The following is a 22921-nucleotide window of genomic DNA, read 5'->3' as shown; positions in this document are numbered from 1 at the left end:
GTGCCAGCCTTCGAAGACTCTGTTAAAAGGTGCAGAGGCTGGAGGATTCTGCTTCATGAGATCTACAGAGGTGTCAGCATTCTCCCTCAGTCAATCTGCAAAGTCCAGGGCAGAAAAACGGTTGATGGTGTACACAGGTGACACAGAGATCGGCCTGGTGAGAATATCATGTGGTGACACTGTTGAAGAGATCTCAGAGTCAGCAAAGGAAGAGAAGACCATTAGACTGTTTGCCTTCGTTCGATTTCTTGGTGCCTCTGCAGTTGGCAGAAGTTGATTCAGATGTTTGTTGGCTGGGGGGACGTAAAAAGCCTTCTCAGGAGTATTCCTTCTGTCCTTTCCAACCTGCTGGTTGTGTAGCAGGTAATTTTACCATATGAGGTGAAAATTTAGTGCCTTGTTGCACAGCTGGACAAGAAGGAGACAGGTATGCTATCATGACACTGGTCAATTTTACAACTGTGATGCTGAATTTGAAGTCACATGTCTGTGTGACCACGTCCCCCATGGAGCGAGATGTAGGAAGAATGGTACTGTAAGTGATGGATTGTAAAACATAGCATTTCTGACTATCCAACAACTTGTGAGCAACAGGGTAAAGCACTTTTTCCTTCACCCGGATCTCCTGGATGGCCCACTTATCTAGAGATAAATGGGACAATCTCAGAAGGAGGCTGCATGATCACCATTGTAACTGATACAGCAGGGAGAAAGAGGCAGACAATTGTCCACATGAGCATCTCTACCACAGGTTACACATTGGCTGGGTGTCAACAGGACATTCGAGTGTGGTTGTAACAGTGGCACTGGTAGCAGCGCTTAGGGTCCGGAATGTACAATCAGACTGTGATAACTTCATAGCCTGCTTTGATCTTGGATAGAAGCACTACTCTATTAAGCTCCAAAAAAAGAGTGCATGTGGGCTCTAAAAATGTATCTGCATTTTTCATCACCCGATGGACTGCAATGACGCCCTGATCAGAGAGCTAAGTTTGGATTTCTGCCTCGGTCAGACCATCGAGCATCCTAGTGTAAATAACACCATGCAAAGAATTCAGCGTTCAATGGGCCTCAACACCAACAGAATAGCCACGGAATAGTGAAGCTGCAAGCAGTTGTTGCACTTGAGAATCACAACTAGTCTCCAAAAGCAAAGTGGCATTGTGTAAAAGACAACAGGATTTCACAGAGCTGGCAATTGCATCAACATCTTGCTGTATAGTAAACGGATTAACTGTAGCAGAGGACTGACTGTTTCAGTATGCGAAACCATGAGGAACTGAGGTGCAGCTGGCACGATCTTTGATTTGTTAGCCTCATTTAGTTTATGTTTAGTAGACTTAGATTGTGAAGAAGTTTGGCTCATTGTGAGAATCTCCCACATGATTTCCACACCTCCCAAACACCTGACAGAGATACCAACTGACAATTTGGGAAGGTAGCAGCTCAGGCAATCACCACTCATTGGGCCTGGCCTGTACCAGGGGGTATGTGCGAACCTTACCTGTTGACCTGGGCCTGGGAATTATGCGTTATCCAGTCACCTATTATGCATCAGATGCATGGGCCAGCCTTCATAAGGGCACAGGGAGGAAGAAGAAAAAGAGGAATCTGAAACATCAAAGCAGAGGAAGGATAGGAAAAGTGGAACAGAGAGAAAAAAAACAGTGATGGGGCTGTTTCGATGCCAGGCTACTGAAAATGCAGGACACATACCCAAAAACATCCCAGACATGTTCCTCAAGAGAGGGGAAAAATAATAGCAAGAGGATAGACATGCAGCACGGAAATGAAAAGATGCTTCAAAGGCTGGGGCTACATGGTAGCCAAGCAAAAGTGGCAAGCCCCCTAGGGGAAGACAGACTGTCCAAGAGACTGCAGAAGAATGTAACATTTCAGTTGGACCATGTTATGAAATCCTGAGACAGCATCTCAAAACACACCATGATGCTGCCAAATTCATCCCATGGCTCATGAGTCAAGACCTGAAAGACCTTCACCTCACAATGTGTGAATAGCTTTTGGAGTGTACAAATGAGAACAACTGGTGATGAGATGTGGGTCTACAGTTACGATGTTGAGACTGAGGTTCAATCTTCACAATGTGCCAGGGAAGGTTCTCCAAGACCAAAAAAGCTCTTCATGTCAGATCAAATGTCAAAGCCATGCTGATAGTTTTCTTTGACTTTGAAGGATTAGTTCATCATGAATCCATGCCTTAGGGGCAAACTATTAATAGATGGTACAACCGGGATATTTTGCAATGCCTGCTAGAAAATGTGAGAAGAAAATGGCTTGAAATGTGGCGAAACAATTCCTGGTTCTTGCATCATGATAATGCACCAACACATTCATCCCTGTTAGTGCATGACTACTATACAAAAAATGAAATCACTATGCTGCCTCAACCTCTGTACTCTCCAGACCTGGCCCATGCGGACTTTTTTTATTTCCAAAGTTGAAAACCTCGTTGGAAGGATGAAGTTTCACAATGATAGAAGATAGAGGAGAAAATTTGCAGATGGCGCCTTGCGTGATCCAGCAAGAGGTGTACCAAGACTGCTCCCAGAAATGGAAACGGCATTGGGAGTGGCATACCAATTGTAGAGGAGACCATGCACAATAAGTAAAAGCTAAAAGTAAAACAGTTTTATGGGCAAAGTTCTGGAATTTTCTGAACAGACCTCACAAGTGGGGGACACCCCTTCCATGCCTCTTGCAATGTACCTTCATATCTCAACCACGAAGGTATGTCATGTACAAATTTGGTTTTGTATTCTCTTTTGTCAACATTTTTACAACACTTTTGCTAGTGCCCATCATGAGGGGGGATAACCTCTATATGCTACCCTTCTGAAGATTTGTTTACATCCAAAACTAGTTACTGATAAACAAACACTTGATGAATTTGTGACTGGTTCCCACACTTTTCCAATTGTTTCACTTATAAATAGCTGTAGAGTTCTAAAGACTCCAAAGATAAAGTAATGTTTGCTTAAACACAGTGTCACTGTTTGTGAAGATTGTGATGTCATCAGCAGGTTATTTCACAACTGTCTGATAATCAGCTGTTACTAATGTTACAAGTGACTAGTATTACCAATAGGGGAGAGAAAGAGAGAGGGAGAGGGGAAGAGAAAAAGAGAGAGAGAGAGAGAGAGAGAGAGAGAGAGAGAGAGAGATGGATGTTAAATTGTTAAATTCACCTATCTTGATATCTTAATATTGAGGATTGTTGACTGTTTACATAAAAATTATACAGGGAGCAACAACTTTGATTTATGCTGCTCACATCAGTTTTTACTGGAGTTTGTTCATCACAAATTTCAGTTGCTTTGTTAATGTTTGCCATTTATCATTCATTATGTATTATGTGCGGTTTTAACTCGTAAATGAGTCATGAATTTTCTGTGTTGCTTTGAAGAACATTTATGTTATTTATGAGCTAAATAAGATGGAGTATCATAAGGAAGAAAATGATATCGAAAGAAACAAAAAGTTTACTGTTAAGCCACTGGTAACAATACACATGTTTAATTTAATGTCAATAGCAGTCATGGTAAATACTAACCTAAAATGTTCACATTTAAAGAAGAAAATGATATTTCAAATATTCTCTTGTTAACAAAGACAAGCAGCAAAAACTGCAAATGTTGTGGGATAAATAGACAGAATAATGTTGGAGAAAGCTGTGGACCAGATGGTGGAGTGTGAGAGGGAGAGATGAATGTGATGTCCTGTCATTAAGATGGTCCCTTTGGCATGAGGAATAAGCTGTATTCAGCCAAACAAACAAACTATGATGACAATCTTCTGAACTTTTTAATATACGGTGATCCCTGTCAATGTAATGTGTGGGTACTGCACACTTCATCAAGTGAGTACCACTACTTGCACACCACCAGTACTGACAGCAAAATTTCAGAGACTACTTCTACTGACAAGTGCAGCAAGATGAATTAGTGGTCACACCTGCACATTGTCAACAAATTCCCCACTGAGCAATGCCTGAAAGGGTAAGGAAAGATCTATAGAGAATACCAAGTCCATTGTAGAGATTAAGTGTGTATTCTGCTCCTTGTTCAGAAAACTCAAATTTTCTGAAAACAACAGGTGAAATGCCTTGACCTCTAGAAAAGCAGATCCTCCGCAAACATTGTGCTCATAAAAATCTTCACCATGCAGCAATGGGCGGAGACAATACATAATGAGGTTAGTGAGAGTCTTTTGTTTCATCAGGGGACACATGGAAAGAACAATGTGACGAACTTGCACTAACATATTCTTGTCAATTGGAAGGAACAAGGAGTGGTACATACACTCCTGGAAATGGAAAAAAGAACACATTGACACCGGTGTGTCAGACCCACCATACTTGCTCCGGACACTGCGAGAGGGCTGTACAAGCAATGATCACACGCACGGCACAGCGGACACACCAGGAACCGCGGTGTTGGCCGTCGAATGGCGCTAGCTGCGCAGCATTTGTGCACCGCCGCCGTCAGTGTCAGCCAGTTTGCCGTGGCATACGGAGCTCCATCGCAGTCTTTAACACTGGTAGCATGCCGCGACAACGTGGACGTGAACCGTATGTGCAGTTGACGGACTTTGAGCGAGGGCGTATAGTGGGCATGCGGGAGGCCGGGTGGACGTACCGCCGAATTGCTCAACACGTGGGGCTTGAGGTCTCCACAGTACATCGATGTTGTCGCCAGTGGTCGGCGGAAGGTGCACGTGCCCGTCGACCTGGGACCGGACCGCAGCGACGCACGGATGCACGCCAAGACCGTAGGATCCTACGCAGTGCCGTAGGGGACCGCACCGCCACTTCCCAGCAAATTAGGGACACTGTTGCTCCTGGGGTATCGGCGAGGACCATTCGCAACCGTCTCCATGAGGCTGGGCTACGGTCCCGCACACCGTTAGGCCATCTTCCGCTCACGCCCCAACATCGTGCAGCCCGCCTCCAGTGGTGTTGCGACAGGCGTGAATGGAGGGACGAATGGAGACGTGTCGTCTTCAGCGATGAGAGTCGCTTCTGCCTTGGTGCCAATGATGGTCGTATGCGTGTTTGGCGCCGTGCAGGTGAGCGCCACAATCAGGACTGCATACGACCGAGGCACACAGGGCCAACACCCGGCATCATGGTGTGGGGAGCGATCTCCTACACTGGCCGTACACCACTGGTGATCGTCGAGGGGACACTGAATACTGCACGGTACATCCAAACCGTCATCGAACCCATCGTTCTACCATTCCTAGACCGGCAAGGGAACTTGCTGTTCCAACAGGACAATGCACGTCCGCATGTATCACGTGCCACCCACCGTGCTCTAGAAGGTATAAGTCAACTACCCTGGCTAGCAAGATCTCCGGATCTGTCCCCCATTGAGCATGTTTGGGACTGGATGAAGCGTCGTCTCACGTGGTCTGCACGTCCAGCACGAACGCCGGTCCAACTGAGGCGCCAGGTGGAAATGGCATGGCAAGCCGTTCCACAGGACTACATCCAGCATCTCTAGGATCGTCTCCATTGGAGAATAGCAGCCTGCATTGCTGCGAAAGGTGGATATACACTGTACTAGTGCCGACATTGTGCATGCTCTGTTGCCTGTGTCTATGTGCCTGTGGTTCTGTCAGTGTGATCATGTGATGTATCTGACCCCAGGAATGTGTCAATAAAGTTTCCCCTTCCTGGGACATTGAATTCACGGTGTTCTTATTTCAATTTCCAGGAGTGTATAATCTACAAAAATTCAGGCACAAGTGCCTATACTGAACTCACTTATATTCCACTGTAAAATCTTATCACTAACATTTCATTTTCATCTTTCCCAAATCTTTCCACAATCAAAATGGGCAATCAAAATGGGCGAGGGGAAGATACATACTAAAACAACCTCTATGGGAATGGCATCAATGTGCTAACAGAAGTTAATGGCTTTAGCAACACACGAACTCCTAACTTAGATTAGCTGCTACATATCAATTTTAAATACCGAAAAATATTCTGTGGCTACATTTCAAAAGACAGTCTTTAAATAGTGGGATTATACGTGAATTTTGAAATGGAAAGCAGAACATTATAATCACAGCAGATTGCAGCTATGCATTCAATAAGAAATACTGTAATTAGCAGATTATAAGTTGAGGTTTCTCCCAGTTTTGTCATTAAAAGAATACAGGGTATTTTACATTCAAAGATTGAACTTTCTATGTCGCACAACAGATTAATATAGGGCACCTATTACATTTACAAATGAAGCTTTGGCAATTGAGGTCACATGCAGATTTACTTTGAAAAATTTGGAAGAGTTGGAGGAGGGGGGAGGGGGAGAGGGTGGTGAGAGGAGGCAGAGGGGGGAGAGGGAGTAAAGGGGAGAGGGCTGGAGAGGGGGGAGTGACACCAGTTTGGCTGAGAACCAGGATGAATGTGGTAGTGAGAGGAATGGTGAGTGGACAACAAATTTAGTGGGACTGTGTGTCACATACCTTTGCATTTTATGGACATCTTGCCATTTACCTGAATCCATTTGCAGTCAGAATGGAACTAACTTTAAAATTGGATAAATATTCAAGGACAGTATACATTTCTGTAGAAGGTATAAGCCTATACAGGAGCCCGTGGCGTACTTGGCATGTTTTACACAGCAATGTTGTCAATGTTCACTATGAGGTATGATGGGAATGAAAGAAGGTGTATCAGTTACTTGTCGTATGCAATTAATCTACATATATATTGCAAACAACCGAGAAGTGTGTGGTGGAGGATATGTCCCACTGTAACAGTTATTAGGGTTTCCTCCTGTTCCAGTCATGTATGGAGCATGGGAAGAATGATTGTTTGAATGCTTCATGTATGGAGCATGGGAAGAATGATTGTTTGAATGCCTTTGTGTATGTGCATTAATGAATTATTCTAAACTTATCCACATGATCCCTATGTGAGTGATATGTAGGGTATTATAGTATATTTCTAGAATCACCATTTGAAGCCGTTTCTTAAAACTTTATAAATAGATTTTCTAGGGATATTTTATGCTTATCTTCAAGAGTCTTCCAGTTCAGTTCCTTCAGTATCTCTGTCACACTCACTCACAGAGTAAACAAACCTGTGACCATTCATAATGCCCTTCTCTGTATATATTCAATATCCCCTGTTAGTCCTATTTGGTATGGGTCCCACACACCTGAACAACATTCTATGATGGCTAGCACGAGTGATTTGTAAGCTATCTCCTTTGTAAACTGATTGCACTTCTCCAGTATTCTACTAATAAACCAAAGTCTATAACCTGCTTTACCCATGACTGAGACTATGTCATCATTCCATTTCATATCCCTCCAGAGTGTTACACATGGGTATTCATATGAGTTGACCAATTTCAATAGTGACTCACTGATGTTATTGCCAAAGGATACTATGTTTTTTCACTTTGTGAAGTGCACAGTTTTACATTTTTGAACATTTACAGCAAATTGCCAATCTCTGCACCACTCTGAAATCCCATCATCATCTGATTGAAAATTTATGCAGCTTTTTTCATATAGCACTTCATTATAAACAACTGTATCATCTGCAAAAGGTCTGATGGAACTATTAATATTGTCTCCAAGATAATTACTATACAACATGAATAGCAAGGGTTCCAGCACACTTCTGTGAGGAACACCCGAAGTGACTTCTACATCTGATGATGACTCTCCATCCAGGATAACATACTGTGTCCTCATACCAAAAAGTCCTCAATCCAGTCACAATTTCACCTGATACACCATATGATTGTACTTTTGACAATAAGCGAAGGTGCAGTACTGAGTCAAATGCTTTTCAGAAATCAAGGAATACCGTGTCTATCTGGTTGCCTTGATCCAAAGCTTTCAGAACGTCATGTGAAAAAAGTGTAAGTTGGGTTTCACACGATCACTGTTTTCGGAATACATGCTGGTTGGCACTGAGATCATTCTGTTCAAGATATCTCATAATGTGTGAGCTCACAATATGTTCTGAGATTCTACAACTAATAAGTGAAGCGGTCAGATGTTTGGATGCAAGCAGTGCTTTTTCTCTGAAAAAAAGTTTGAGGGTACTCCGACATTGGATATAACGCAGCGAGAATTACTTATTACTGAAGCATAGAATACCACCCGTCTGCTTTTAGCCATGATGACATCAACATGTCGAACTACAAAAAAAAAAAAAATTCGGACTCTTTAGTTGACTCCAGCTCAAATGAAGCAGGCGATACAGACAAACACCCAAACATACAGGAGAATGTGGTATCGAACACTTCAGTTTACATCACCTCAAATGAAGCAAGTGTTTCCCATCAACTCCTGAACAATAAAAGAAAATGGTATCGTACACTTCAATTGACCTATAATACACCTCAGATGAAACAAGTGAGTCCAATCACCCCTCCAGTCAATGACATCGCTTTTCCCACCAAAAACTGTACTGGTATCGTTCGTATTGCAATTACCAATACGTAAAAATGAAATAAAAAAATTTACATCCGTGAAATAAATCTTTGGCACTCTTCCAAGTTCTCAACATCGTAAAAAAATTACTTTGTCAATGAAAAAGTTTAGGGGTACGCATCCCCCAACGTTCCCCCAGAAAAACAGCACTGGATGCAAGAGACGAAAGAATAGTCAGCTGTGTTCTTGGGTCCCACCATAGCAAACCCTGGAAACCATGATATATTAGGAGGAAACATGCAAACATTCAGGACAACCAAGAGTACAAATTCCATTGCTGCTCATGTACAGAAATATGTTGCTTCTCTTCTTGCCTCTCATTGTTTGGGTGGAACTATCATCCCATTGGCTACGAGCAACTGACACGTTGCCGATCTGTGAGCATTTAGAGACCCTCTGCGGTTACTGGCAGGGGCCCAAATCTTGACTTTAACCTAGGAGACAAATTAATGGTAACAGAAATGTCTTCACACAGAACATGTGCAATACACTATTGATTTTCAAGATTGTTTTCAGTCTTAATGCTAAGTTGTATGGTTTCTGCCGATTCAGCTGAAGAATGCTGAGAAGGCAATGTACTGTTGTCATTCAGTTCGCTTATATTGTCTGTGCCTTAAGAATTGTAAACTGTAGCTATTGATAATGGATGCCAATTACAGTTGTGATTATGTTGAGAAACATGGATCTATGAGTTTAAAACTGGTTTATGCAGACAATACAGTGCTAATTTTAAGTTAAGTGTGATTTATGAACCACAGGCAACAACACCTGTAAAGCAGGAAGTAAACTTGGTGAATGACTGAATGTCCGTAGGTGGCAGCAGATTAAAGGATGCCCATTTTTCATGCTTAACTTTCAGGGGATGAAATCAGAGAAGGTATCACAAATTAAAGCAGCAGATTGTTCAATACGTGCAAGAGAAACACAATGAAGGCTTTTTCATTACTCAAGAAATTGTCAGAATGAACGTGCTGGAGATGTAGAATTTTCCAACTGTGTCCAAAGCAAGTACTGGCTGGTGCTTAAGGACAATAGGGTTTACTTTATGATGAAGAACAATCCTAGCTCAGCGACTTCCCATGGTATATGATGGAACACTATGTGCCTATCAGCAGCTACTTGATCTAAGGAAAAAGCACAACTGTTTATTAGGCCATATGGACAACACTGTTCATACGCCTGTTTATTTTGCTATACCTTCAAATGTTACTGTTGCTGTAATGGGCATTAAAGTGTTCCTACAAAAAGTTCTGATGATGAAAAGGCCAGAATGTCAGAAATGCTGGGTGCATTATCTGATGGAAGGAAGCTCTTCTCCATAAGTGATTCTTCACAGGAAAATGATACTGAAAGAAAAACTACCCGGAGTACTTATATCTAGGTGCCAAGAAAAGGGATGGATGACAGAAGACCTGTTGGTACTTTGGCTGATGGTTGTTTGGAACAGAATATCAGATTCTTTGCTTAACAAAAGGAAAGTACTGGTGCTCAATACTTTCACAGGACACCCATGAAGACAGCAAATAACAGCATAGACCTGGTAATAATTCCTGGTGGCACAACCTCACAACTCCAAGTAATGAATGTAATTGTGAACATACTGTTTAAGACTCAGCTGAGACACCTTCCTCTTGGAGACCATGCACTCAGTCCAGGAATGGAGTTAAAGAAACCCACAATATCCAGTGGGCCAGTAGATCCTTACTGCCTGTGGCAGGATCTTAGGTGTATCTACTATAAAAGGATTCAAAACGCGATTAATATTATTATTATTATTATTATTATTATTATTATTATTATTATTTCTTTCCTTTCTCAGATGTTATGTCTGGTTAAAAATGGAAAGTGACGCGGACCTTGATCAAGCATGACTTCCTTTGAACTGTATGGTATATGTTACATTGCATTTAGGAACTTTCGGGTAATTGAACATATATGAATAATTACAGATTTCTGTAGTTGTATATATACATTTGGATGTAGCTGCATTGCGTTGATGTACTGGTGGATATTGTGTTGTATGACTCCTGTAGTTGATAGTATAATTGGTATAATGTTAACTTTATCCTGATGCCACATGTCCTTGACTTCCTCAGTCAATTGGATGTATTTTTCAATTTTTTCTCCTGTTATCTTCTGTATATTTGTTGTATTGGGTATGGATATTTTGATTAGTTGTGTTAATTTCTTCTTTTTATTGGTGAGTATGATGTCAGGTTTGTTATGTGGTGTTGTTTTATCTGTTATAATGGTTATTATTTTATTATTATTATTAAAAATAGTGATACCACATCAAACTGGCGTAGGCTCTACGTACAAAGCAAGTGAAGATAAAAATTAATGTAAGCTATTTCTTTTTATTCTATTTCTCCCTGTACCAAAAATGTAGACAATATGTGGCATTAAGTTTGGAATAAGTGCATTGTTAACTTTCTCAGGCAGATACCAGTGGCGACCAGTTATAACGTGCTAGAGCACATGTAGATATTGAACCAAAATTATCCCAATTCTCTTCAAATGTGAGCCAGAAATTGCACTAATATTATTCTTTGAAAGCTTGTTGGCATGCAAATAAAACACATGAAAAGAAATTATGGTCAACTCAGAGAGGGTATGCAACTGTCTCTTTTGGACTGCACATGCTCTGATGTGTAACATCCTACCTTCTAGCATAGTGAGTGCTACATTGCTCACAGCATCAGGTCAGTAGATTTCTTTGAAACTGTGTGCCATATATTGTGCAAGCTTAGAGCATGAGAGGCTTTTGAGCAAGCACCATCGTAGTTGTAATTGCAGCTGAGTGGGTTAGTGCACAATTTGGTAATTTGTGGACCCAGGTTCGACCCCCCCCCCCCCCCCCCACACACACACACACACAAAAAAAATTGAAATATATTTAAAAATTTCAATTTATATACATAAAATTAATATATTCAGTGTAGTTATGGTTACTACTCTTGTATGCCAAAGGCTATAACCAAGCATATGATGAAATTTAGTATGAAAGTATTTTCTCTAGATAACTACTTAGCAGGCTCGTTTCCCATAGATCTTTGCAGGCAAATGTAAGATTTAAAGTGTTATTTTGATCTACTTCAAATTTAAATCTAACAACAGAGTGAAGTGGAACAAGTCTTGCAAATTTGTCTTACGTAACACTGAAAATTTTAAAATACAACCAATCCAAAAGCTCAAATACTCAAACACTGATGAAAATCTGCAAAAATATTTACCCCAACTATCAAAAAACTGAAGTTATTAAAAGCTTATAAAGACGGTGAAGAAGACTGTTACAGCAAAACTTTTGAAATGGGCTCTACTAAAAATGAAAAAAGTGAGCTAAAACTAATCTTTTAGAAAACTTGGAAAACAGAAAAACTCCCTCAGGAATGGAAGGTGGTCATGATACATCCACCACATAAGAAAGACAATAAACAAGATGTTACCAACTATAGAGGAATTTCTTTGCAACCAGTTTCACATAACATATTTCCCAAGATAACAGCAAACAGAGTAGAAACAACATTACTGAGTAATTTAAGGGAACATCAAGTTGGTTTTACGAGGAGCAGATCATGTTCTGAACAAATATTTAAACTAAAGTCAATCATTTGCCACAGGTTACTGAATTCAAAAGATGTTTGTTGATTTCCAAAACACCACTGACTCTATTGTCGAAAACTACAGATAAAATAAAAGCTATGCGAGTAGAAGCAGGTTGATGCCCCTTTCAAGTTCCTGGAATGTTTCACCTGAGTGAGCTGTAGGTAAAGATAAGAAGGTCACTACAGATTTACGCACTGAGTATGCATGATTCAAGTGCAGTAGAGAAAAAAGCAACATGATAACCTAATGGTGAAGAGCACTGACTGGTAAACTGTTGGTCCGAAGTTTCATTCCTGCTGCCTCCTATAATTTTTTTCTCGTTTTTATTTTATCCCTTCCAATGTTAAATAATTAATTACAAAATTTAAACACTAAGCAGTTCAACTTATATACAGAAAATTAATGTATTCTATTTAGTACCAATTACTGCCCTTGTAAGTCGTCAAGCTATTGGTTGCCACATTGTAGCACACTAGGAAAATTTTGCACGAGCTGCCAACGGCAGATCCTTTATGGCAATAAAACAGTTTGTAGTTTTGATTATTCAGATTATCTTAAAAATAAAGGGTGGAAGGGGGGGGGGGCTGTTGTCTTATACGTACAGCGGTCTTATACTTGGGTAAGTACGTATTTTGATTATTTTAAGACTAGGACCACCAGAGTGCTCAAAATGGCCGCAAAATGTTTTCAAAACACTATTTTGACAACAGTTTTTGTCGTATGGCAGCAAGCTTCAGTGACTTTTCCATGTTAAAGGTCAGAATCACTCATACTAAATATATTTATTTTTTAAGGTATGGTTAGGACATTGTTAACAAGTATTCCTACAAATCTGTTAACAATTAGTCTCTAAACAGCAATAATACACACAATAATGAAACACTTTTAATTTACTTTTGTCCATTGTTTGTCTCTGTGTCTCCAGTCATATTGTCATTCGTTAGCTCATAGCAACATACTAATCATGGTTCGCAGATCTCTGTAGCTTTCCGATGCAGAATTGTTCATACTCTTACACAATATTCCAGATGATGAGTCTGAAGTAGAATGTGACCTAGATGCAGGAGACCTAAGAGAAGATGTGGACAAAGATTACTGTCAACCAAATGATCATTCTGGAAGCAGTGATTCAGATTATGCTGAAAACATAATTGTTCAGTCAGGTTAATAATAATTGTGAAATGCATTATTTACAGATCAAAATTCAACTTGCATATAAAATTCAGGATTTTGATGACAACTACTCTGAGCTGACACAGCAGCCGAAAATGAATCATGTAAAAGAAGATATCAGAAGGGATAGATCAACACATGCCTCCCAGGACGACGTAATATGTTTCTGGGTACTTATGGCATCACTGAGTTGACTGTAGCACAGTTTGGAAAGACCACGTCTGGCAGATTGTCGGGTTATAACATTGTGAGAGAAAATCCAGGACCTACACAATATTCAAAGCAGTATGTTTCTGACGCCAGTCTAGTGATTACATGGCATATTTTTATTGATGAATCAATACTGAAAGACATAAAATGCTGTACAGAAACAGAGGCAAAACGTGTTCTAGGAAATGAATTGTGGACTGTAAGTTTGAAGAAACTGGACGTTTTTACTGCTTTACTGTATGCTTGTGGTGTTCTTGGGGCCATGCTCGTGGTGTTCTTGGAGCCAATAGTACTGAACGTGATGAATTGTGGTCTAAAAAGTGGGGCCCATCTATCTTCAGTGATACTATGGTGAGAAACTGCTTTTGAGAAATTCTAAGATTTTTGTGCTTTGACATTAGAAACACAAGATCAGAACATTTGAAGACAGATAAATTCGCTTTAGTATCAAAAGTTTGGAACAAATTAATTGAAAATTACCATTTGACCTATATTCCCGGTGAAACTCTGACTGCTGATGAACAGCTTTTTCCAAGTAAAACAAGGTGTCCTTTCTTACAGTATATGCCAAACAAACCTGATAAATTTGGTTTAAAATCATGGCTTCTTGTCAATGTTGACTCAAAAGTTTCTGTGCAATGGGTTCCCTTATTTAGCAAAAGACAACCACCGACCACATGACCAGGCTCTTCCTGAGAGTGAAGTAATGAAGTTGCTGTTTCAAAAGAAGGGGCAAAACACGACTATGGACAATTTTTTTACAACACTGAAACTGGGCAAGAAATTGAGAACTAATGGTACTAGCATTGTTGGAACAATTACATGATCAAGAAGAGAAATCCCTAATGCTAATCTTTACGACTTGGATCTCTTCAAACATTCCAGTGGCATTCTTACTGTATATCAAGGCAAACAAAACAAGAATGTGCTTCTGTATATTACTTTGCTGAACTTCAAACTGGTCCGAAGAAAACTCCAGAAACAATAGGTTTCTACAATAACACAAAATATGGTGTTGATGTGGTGGATCAAATGGCAAGAAAATAGTGTTCGAGCTCGTACTCGTAAATGGCCAGTTCATGTATTTTATAATATTCTTGACTTGGTAGCTGTCAATTCATGGATCATTTTGAAGAAAGTAAGAAGGATGAAGATCACTCGTCGAAATTATATCCTGAAGTTAGCGGAGGAGCTTCGTATGGGGAACACAGACTCAAAAAGTAACTTGGGGGAAACAGAAGCTGAATCTGGAAACTGTGTGGAAGGAAATAAAATGAGGAGACAATGGCAAATGAAGAATTTTAGGAATAAGACAAGTTATATAAGCAAAAAGTGCAAACGGCAAGTATGTGGTTCTTGATCAAAGGACATAACTAAGAACACTACTAAAGATTTGTAATCACATCAGTGAGTGCAAATAAACTGAAGAAAGAGTCAGGCAGTATTTTACAAATATGTTGTGGTATGTGGATTTGGCAAACAGATATCATGATTATAAGTGCTCTACTTAAAATATTACAGTAATTAATTTTATAATAATGAGTACACAATAAATACATCAGCTTCTTTACTAAAAGAATTTGAATAAAAACTGTGTTCGTTAATTAGAAAAAACGTCTCTAAAAACTCATTCTTGTATGTAATACATGGAAAAAATATTAAGTTTGAGAAAAATTATATAATTCATCTTATTTTAGTTTTATAAACCTAAAATACACATTTGAAACGATGATAATGAGAACAAAAATAATAACTTTCATATAGCGGTCAAACTGACCGCATCATTGGTTCTAGGTATATAAATTATGTTGTTGTTGTGGTCTTCAGTCCTGAGACTGGTTCGATGCAGCTCTCCATGCTACTCTATCCTGTGCAAGCTGCTTCATCTCCCAGTACCTACTGCAACCTACATCCTTCTGAATCTGCTTGGTGTATTCATCTCTTGGTTTCCCTCTACGATTTTTACCCTCCACACTGCCCTCCAATACTAAATTGGTGATCCCTCGATGTCTCAGAACATGTCCTACCAACTGATCCCTTCTTCTAGTCAAGTTGTGCCACAAATTTCTCTTCTCCCCAATCCTATTCAACACCTCCTCATTAGTTATGTGATCTACCCATCTAATGTTCAGCATTCTTCTGTAGCACCACATTTCAAAAGATTCTATTCTCTTCTTGTCTAAACTATTTATCGCCCATGTTTCACTTCCATACATGGCTACACTCCATAAAAATACTTTCAGAAACGACTTCCTGACACTTAAATCTATACTCAATGTTAACAAATTTTCTTCAGAAACCCTTTCCTTCCCATTGCCAGCCTACATTTTATATCCTCTCTACTTCGACCATCATCAGTTATTTTGCTCCCCAAATAGCAAAACTCCTTTACTACTTTGAGTGTCTCATTTCCTAATGTAATACCCTCAGCATCACCCGACTTAATTCGACTACATTCCATTATCCTCGTTTTGCTTTTGTTGATGTTCATCTTCTATCCTCCTTTCAAGACACTATCCATTCCATTCAACTGCTCTTCCAAGTCCTTTGCTGTCTCTGACAGAATTATAATGTCATCGGCGAACCTCAAATATTTTATTTCTTCTCCATGGATTTTAATACCTAATCCGAATTTTTTCTTTTGTTTCCTTCACTGCTTGCTCAATATACAGATTGAATAACATCGGGGAGAGGCTACAACCCTGTCTCACTCCCTTCCCAACCACTGCTTCCCTTTCATGCACCTCAACTCTTATAACTGCCATTTGGTTTCTATACAAATTGTAAATAGCCTCTTGCTCCCTATATTTTATCCCTGCCACCTTCAGAATTTGAAACGTCAAAATCTTTCTCTAAGTCTACAAATGCTAGAAACGTAGGCTTGCCTTTCCTTAATCTAGCTCCTAAGATAAGTCGTAGGGTCAGTATTGCCTCACGTGTTCCAATATTTCTACGGAACCCAAGCTGATCTTCACCGAGGTCGGCTTCTACCAGTTTTTCCATTCGTCTGTAAAGAATTCGCGTTAGTATTTTGCAGCTGTGGCTTATTAAACTGATAGTTCGGTAATTTTCACATCTGTCAACACCTGCTTTCTTTGGGATTGGAATTATTATATTCTTCTTGAAGTCTGAGGGTATTTCGCCTGTCTCATACATCTTTCTCACCAGATGGTAGGGTTTTGTCAGGACTGGCTCTCCCAAGGCTGTCAGTAGTTCTAATGGAATGTTATCTACTCCCGCGGCCTTGTTTCGACTCAGGTTTTTCAGTGCTCTGTCAAACTCTTCACGCAGTGTCATATCTCCCATTTCATCTTCATCTACGTCCTCTTCCATTTCCATAATATTGTCCTCAAGTACATTGCCCTTGTATAGACCCTCTATATACTCCTTCCACCTTTCTGCTTTCCCTTCTTTGCTTAGAACTGGGTTTCCATCTGAGCTCTTCATATTCATACAAGTGGTTCTCTTTTCTCCAAAGGTCTCTTTAATTTTCCTGTAGATAGGATCTATCTTACCCCTAGTGAGATAAGCCTCTACATCCTTACATTTATCCTCTAGCCATCCCTGCTTAGCCATTTTGCACTTCCTGTCGATCTCATTTTTGAGACGTTTGTATTCCTTTTTCCCTGCTTCCCTTACTCCTTTTTTGTATTTTCTCCTTTCATCAGTTAAATTCAATATTTCTTCTGTTACCCAAGGATTTCTACTAGCACTCGTTTTTTATCTACTTGATCCTCTGCTGCCTTCACTACTTCATCCCTCAAAGCTACCCATTCTCCTTCTACTGTATTTCTTTCCCCCATTCCTGCCATTTGTTCCCTTATGCTTTCCCTGAAACTCGGTACAACCTCTGGTTTAGTCAGTTTATCCAGATCCCATCTCCTTAAGTTCCCTCCTTTTTGCAGTTTCTTCAGTTTTAATCTACAGTTCATAAACAATAGATTGTGGTCAGAGTCCACATCTGCCCCTGGAAATGTCTTACAATTTAAAAGTTCGTTCCTAAATCTCTGTCTTACCATTATATAATCTATCTGAAACCTGTCAGTATCTCCAGGCTTCTTCCATGTATACAACCTTCTTTTATGATTCTTGAACCAAGTGTTAGCTATGATTAAGTTGTGGTCTGTGCAAAATTCTACCAGGCGGCTTCCTCTTTCATTTCTTACCCCCAATCCATATTCACCTACTACGTTTCCTTCTCTCCCTTTTCCTACTACTGAATTCCAGTCACCCATGACTATTAAATTTTCGTCTCCCTTCACTATCTGAATAATTTCTTTTATTTCGTCATACATTTCTTCAATTTCTTCGTCATCTGCAGAGCTAGTTGGCATATAAACTTGTACTACTGTAGTAGGCGTGGGCTTCGTGTCTATCTTGGCCACAATAATGCGTTCACTATTCTGTTTGTAGTAGCTTACCCGCATTCCTATTTTTTATTCATTATTAAACCTACTCCTGCATTACCCCTATTTGACTTTGTATTTATAACCCTGCATTCGCCTGACCAAAAGTCTTGTTCCTCCTGCCAACGAACTTCACTAATTACCACTAGATCTAACTTTAACCTATCCATTTCTCTTTTTAAATTTTCTAACCTACCTGCCCGATTAAGGGACATGTCATTCCACACTCCGATCCGTAGAAGGCCAGTTTTCTTTCTCCTGCTAACGACGTCCTCTTGAGTAGTCCCCACCCGGAGATCCAAATGGGGGACTATTTTACCTCCGGAATATTTTACCCAAGAGGACGCCATCATCATTAACCATACAGTAAAGCTGCATGTCCTCGGGAAAAATTGCGGCTGTAGTTTCCCCTTGCTTTCAACTGTTCACAGTACCAGCACAGCAAGGCTGTTTTGGTTAGTGTTACAAGGCCAGATCAGTCAGTTATCCAGACTGTCGCCCCTGCAACTACTGAAAAGGCTGCTGCCCCTCTTTAGGAACCACACGTTGTCTGGCCTCTCAACAGATACACCTCCGTTGTGGTTGCACCTACGGTACGGCTATCTGTATCGCTGAGGGACGCAAGCCTCCCCACCAACGGCAAGGTCCATGGTTCATTGGCCATTAAAATTGATACACCACGAAGATGACATGCTACAGACGCAAAATTTAACCACAGGAGGAAGATGCTGTGATATGCAAATGATTACCTTTCAGAGCATTCACACAAGGTTACCGCCAGTGGCGACACCTACAACGTGCTGACATGAGGAAAGCTTCCAATCGATTTCTCATACACAAACAGCAGTTGACCGGTGTTGCCTGGTGAAACGTTGTTGTGATGCCTCGTGTAAGGAGGAGAAATGTGTACCATCACGTTTCTGACTTTGATAAAGGTCGGATTGTGGTCTACCGCGATTGCGGTTTATCGTATCGCGACATTGCTGCTCGCGCTGGTCGAGATCCAATGACTGTTAACAGAATATGGAATCGTTGGGTTCAGGAGGGTAATACGGAATGCTGTGCTGGATCCCAACGGCCTCGTATCACTAGTCGAGATGACAGCATCTTATCCGCTTGGCTGTAATGGATTGTGCAGCCACGTCTCAATCCCTGAGTCAACAGATGGGGACATTTACAAGACAACAACCATCAGCACGAACAGTTTGACGATGTTTGCAGCAGCATGGACTATTAGCTCGGAGACCATAGCTGCCGTTACCCTTGACGGTGCATCACAGACAGGAGTGCCTGCGATGGTGTACTCAACGTTGAACCTGGGTGCACGAATGGCAAAACGTCACTTTTTCGGATGAATCCAGGTTCTGTTTACAGCATCATGATGGTCACATCCGTGTTTGGCGACACCACGGTGAACGCACATTGGAAGCGTGTATTCGTCATTGCCATACTGGCGTAGCACCCAGCGTGATGGTATGGGGCGCCATTGGTTACACGTCTCGGTCACCTCTTGTTCGCACTGAAGGCACTTTGAACAGTGGATGTTACATTTCAGATGTGTTACCACCCATGGCTCTACCATTCACTCGATCCCTGCGAAACCCTACATTTCAGCAGGGTAATGCACGACCGCAAGTTGCAGGTTCTGTACGGGTCTTTCTGGATACACGAAATGTTCGACTGCTGCCCTGGCCAGCACATTCTCCAGATCCCTCGCCAATTGAAAACGTCTGGTCAATGGTGACCGAGTAACTGGCTCTTCACAATACACCAGTCACTACTCTTGATGAACTTTGGTATCGTGTTGAAGCTGCATTGGCAGCTGTACCTGTGCATGCAATCCAAGCTCTGTTTGACTCAATGCTCAGGTGTATCAAGGCCGTTATTACAGCCAGAGTGGTTGTTCTGGGTACTGATTTCTCAGGATCTATGCACCCAAATTGTGTGAAAATGTAATCACATGTCAGTTCTAGTATAATATATTTGCCCAATGAATACCCATTTATCACCTGCATTTCTTCTTGGTGTAGCAATTTTAATGGCCAGTAGAGTAATATGGCGGTTCTAGTGTTATAGAAAAGTTCCTGTAGCAGGATATCACTAATCAAAAAGTTATATAAAGTAAAACTGTCATCAACAAGAAGGTTTTACAAACATTGGTCTTTCGGTGATTAGTTCTTGCTTTCCCCCAAATGTGAATCCTATCAAACTAACCAAAGTTTAATGTGGGCTCCAAATCTAGTTGCAATTTTTCACATACAAAAGCTCTGTCAGAGTGGAAATTACAGTAAATTCCAGAAAAACCCAGAGATATGGAGAACCAAAAACAGAAATTGTGGGTCTGTAATCTGATCCTAAAGGTAATGATCTGCCGGGCCATCTTAGAATTACCTAGCAAACAAAATGCTCTATTTTTTTTAAATTACTTACATAATGGCTCTGTGAAACCTTTCAGGAAATTCTTCCAATCTTCATCATCACATTCAGAGTCATACATATCTGTTGTTATATCAGGTGGAATAAAAGCACGCTCTATAGCCTCGAGTGGTGTGTCACTCAGAGACAGTTTGGATCTTGTTCTCTGACCAATACTTTCCTATACACAGAAAATAAAAAACAAATCATCATAAGATCATTTAATAATGTGCCAAGATGAGATTTTTACAAAACAGAGACTCTATGGTCCCAAATAACCACAGAATAAAAACTTACTTTTCCTATCCCACCTAAACTATCTTTAGCTGACAAGTTTGAGCAATCATCCGTTAAATGCATCTCACTATGATGTTCATCAGGCAGCAAAAATGATACGTGTGGTGATCTCTCTGATTTACTGCATGTATTATCTGAGTCGTTAACATGAACAGTATCCACAGGTACCTTATGACTGTTTATTTCAGTGGAAAGCTGCTTATCATTTAGCTCTTTTGTGGGAGTCATATCTGCTCTAGATTCCTCACAATCATCAACTTTGTTTTGCGTGACATCTTTGTCTCCACCCGTATCACATTCACTGTCTGTCTCCTCATCACTTCCACTACTACTGCTTTCTTCACTTTCACTTTCCAGTTCCTCATCACTATCGATTTCCAAACCCTTGTGATGAACCTCAGTGGTATTGTCTTTATTCTCTTCTCCCTCTTCCGAGTCACTGCCACTTTCATTTTCACTTTCACTCCCACTATCACTTTCCTTCTCTGATTCTTCTTCTGCTTCTTCTTCATCTTCTGCTTCTTCTTCTTCATCAACATCTTCCTCTTCTTCTTCCACTATTTCTTCATCTTCTCCTTCTGTATCCTCGCCACCGCTTTTAATACTGTCATCATTGCTCTCCTTTGTTGTTTCCATCTCTTTATCGTCATCACTCTGTAACAGTTAATATTCACAACATAACTGACACAATTAAGCAAAACTAAGTATTTTAAATAATGAAGTGTGTGTTTTCATTAGAAGGCTCATTCTGAAAACTGCAAAAGTGACTGTTCTCATATACTGCAACAGAGCTAAGAATAAGACAGTGCCAATCCAGGCCACTGTAGAAGAGAGTGTGTGTGTGTGTGTGTGTGTGTGTGCGCGCGCGCGCGCGCATCATTGCCACGGTCGATGGCACAGACTAAATGACAGTTCCTCTGAGCACATGCCTTGTGTTTCTTGTGTGTTGCAGGCTGTGTGTTTGATGCAGCATACTGTAAGCATTAGAATGCTTCGGTATTCGTGTCGGAAACAAACCGAGATCATGTTGTGTATGGCGAAGAGGCAGCATGGCTATATCGATACAAATATCTCCCAGACACCAACCATATCACACAACATTTCAAACCCTCTTGAGGTGCTTGTGTTACCATGGGTCCTTTCAGACAGATAAACATGCAGGGAGGCAGCGGACTGCATATACACCAGATTTGGAAGACTGGGTTCAACAGGATATTGAGACAAACCCTAGTATAAGCTCCAAATCTGGTGTATACACAGCCCACCACCTCCCTGCACATTCATCTGTCTGTATGGACCCATGATGACATAAATGCCCAAAAATGGCTTGAAATGTTATGTGATGTGGTTGTGTGATGTGTTTGGTGTCTGTGAGGGTACTTGTTTTGGTGTAGCCATGCTGCCTCTTGACCGTTTCCATCTGCTTGGCTGTATATAGACACTGTCTCCATTTGTTCCCGACGTGAATACTGGAACATTCTGCAGCTTACAGTGCACTGTGTCAATCACACAGCCTGCTACACCCAAGGACAACATGGCACATGGACATAGGAACTGTCATTTGTCAGTGCCATCTACAGTGGCAGCAATGTATTTCCTGAACACGTTCATAGGACCTATTTTTCTCCATTTCCAGTCAGGAATCCATCCCTGCAGTTTGTCAGTTTCATTAATGTTCGTCCTGTGTATATACCAATGTAAGTATGCATATTAATGATCCATATACAGAATTTTTAATTAATGTCATACACACATTTAAATCAAAATTTAGTAAAATGTTCATGAAAGTGAGCATATACAGCGAAATCTCATCTCATATAGGATTTTTTGACAGTGCTCTTGCCTACTCAAAGAGATCCAGTGCCAAACTTACTGTGGCAATTAAGCTACCTACGGAGTAACTGAAGGTCAGCAAGTGGCACTAGCACTGAACATAGAAATGAAATCAAAGAGTAACTTTACAAAGAAACCATGCACAGTGATGAACTATACGCTAGGACATCATGCACAACTTGATAAAGGTACATTTATGCTACTTATATAGAGAAGAAACTCATATTGACATTAGATAAAATTTACAAAGCTGAAATGGGCATCATAAGGTAACATTGTGAACAACGTAACAGAGATACTTGTTACTTAAAAACCAAACAGAAGACATATTGGCAACCATTAACTGGTGCAGTACAATGTAAACATAAAACTGATTCAGACAACAAAATAAAATGTAAGTTATGAAAGAATGAGTTTCCAACCAAGACCATTTCATATTTCAAAGTTGTGCCAAATCGGAATGGTCACCTGCCTCTACCATGGACTCATTTCTCCATCAA

The 22921-nt window shown here is 40.5% G+C and overlaps 1 protein-coding gene across 2 annotated transcripts in view; it reads right to left on the bottom strand.

Annotated features, from left to right (window-relative positions):
- The window catches only part of LOC126480672 (GON-4-like protein), a 194230-nt gene that overhangs the window by 102997 nt on the left and 68312 nt on the right, over positions 1 to 22921 (bottom strand). For both annotated transcript variants that reach the window (XM_050103895.1, XM_050103896.1), the window contains exons 5-6: positions 20589 to 21242; positions 20307 to 20472 (exon numbers count right to left, since the gene is read on the bottom strand). In XM_050103895.1, coding sequence (XP_049959852.1) covers positions 20307 to 20472; positions 20589 to 21242 — 820 coding nt within the window. The remainder of the gene's footprint in view (positions 1 to 20306; positions 20473 to 20588; positions 21243 to 22921) is intronic.

Source organism: Schistocerca serialis, chromosome 5 (assembly GCF_023864345.2).
Source record: "Schistocerca serialis cubense isolate TAMUIC-IGC-003099 chromosome 5, iqSchSeri2.2, whole genome shotgun sequence".
Classification (NCBI taxonomy): Eukaryota; Metazoa; Arthropoda; class Insecta; order Orthoptera; family Acrididae; genus Schistocerca; species Schistocerca serialis.
The sequence above is the reverse complement of the archived record's forward strand: the minus strand, read 5'-3'. Positions and strand labels throughout refer to the sequence as shown.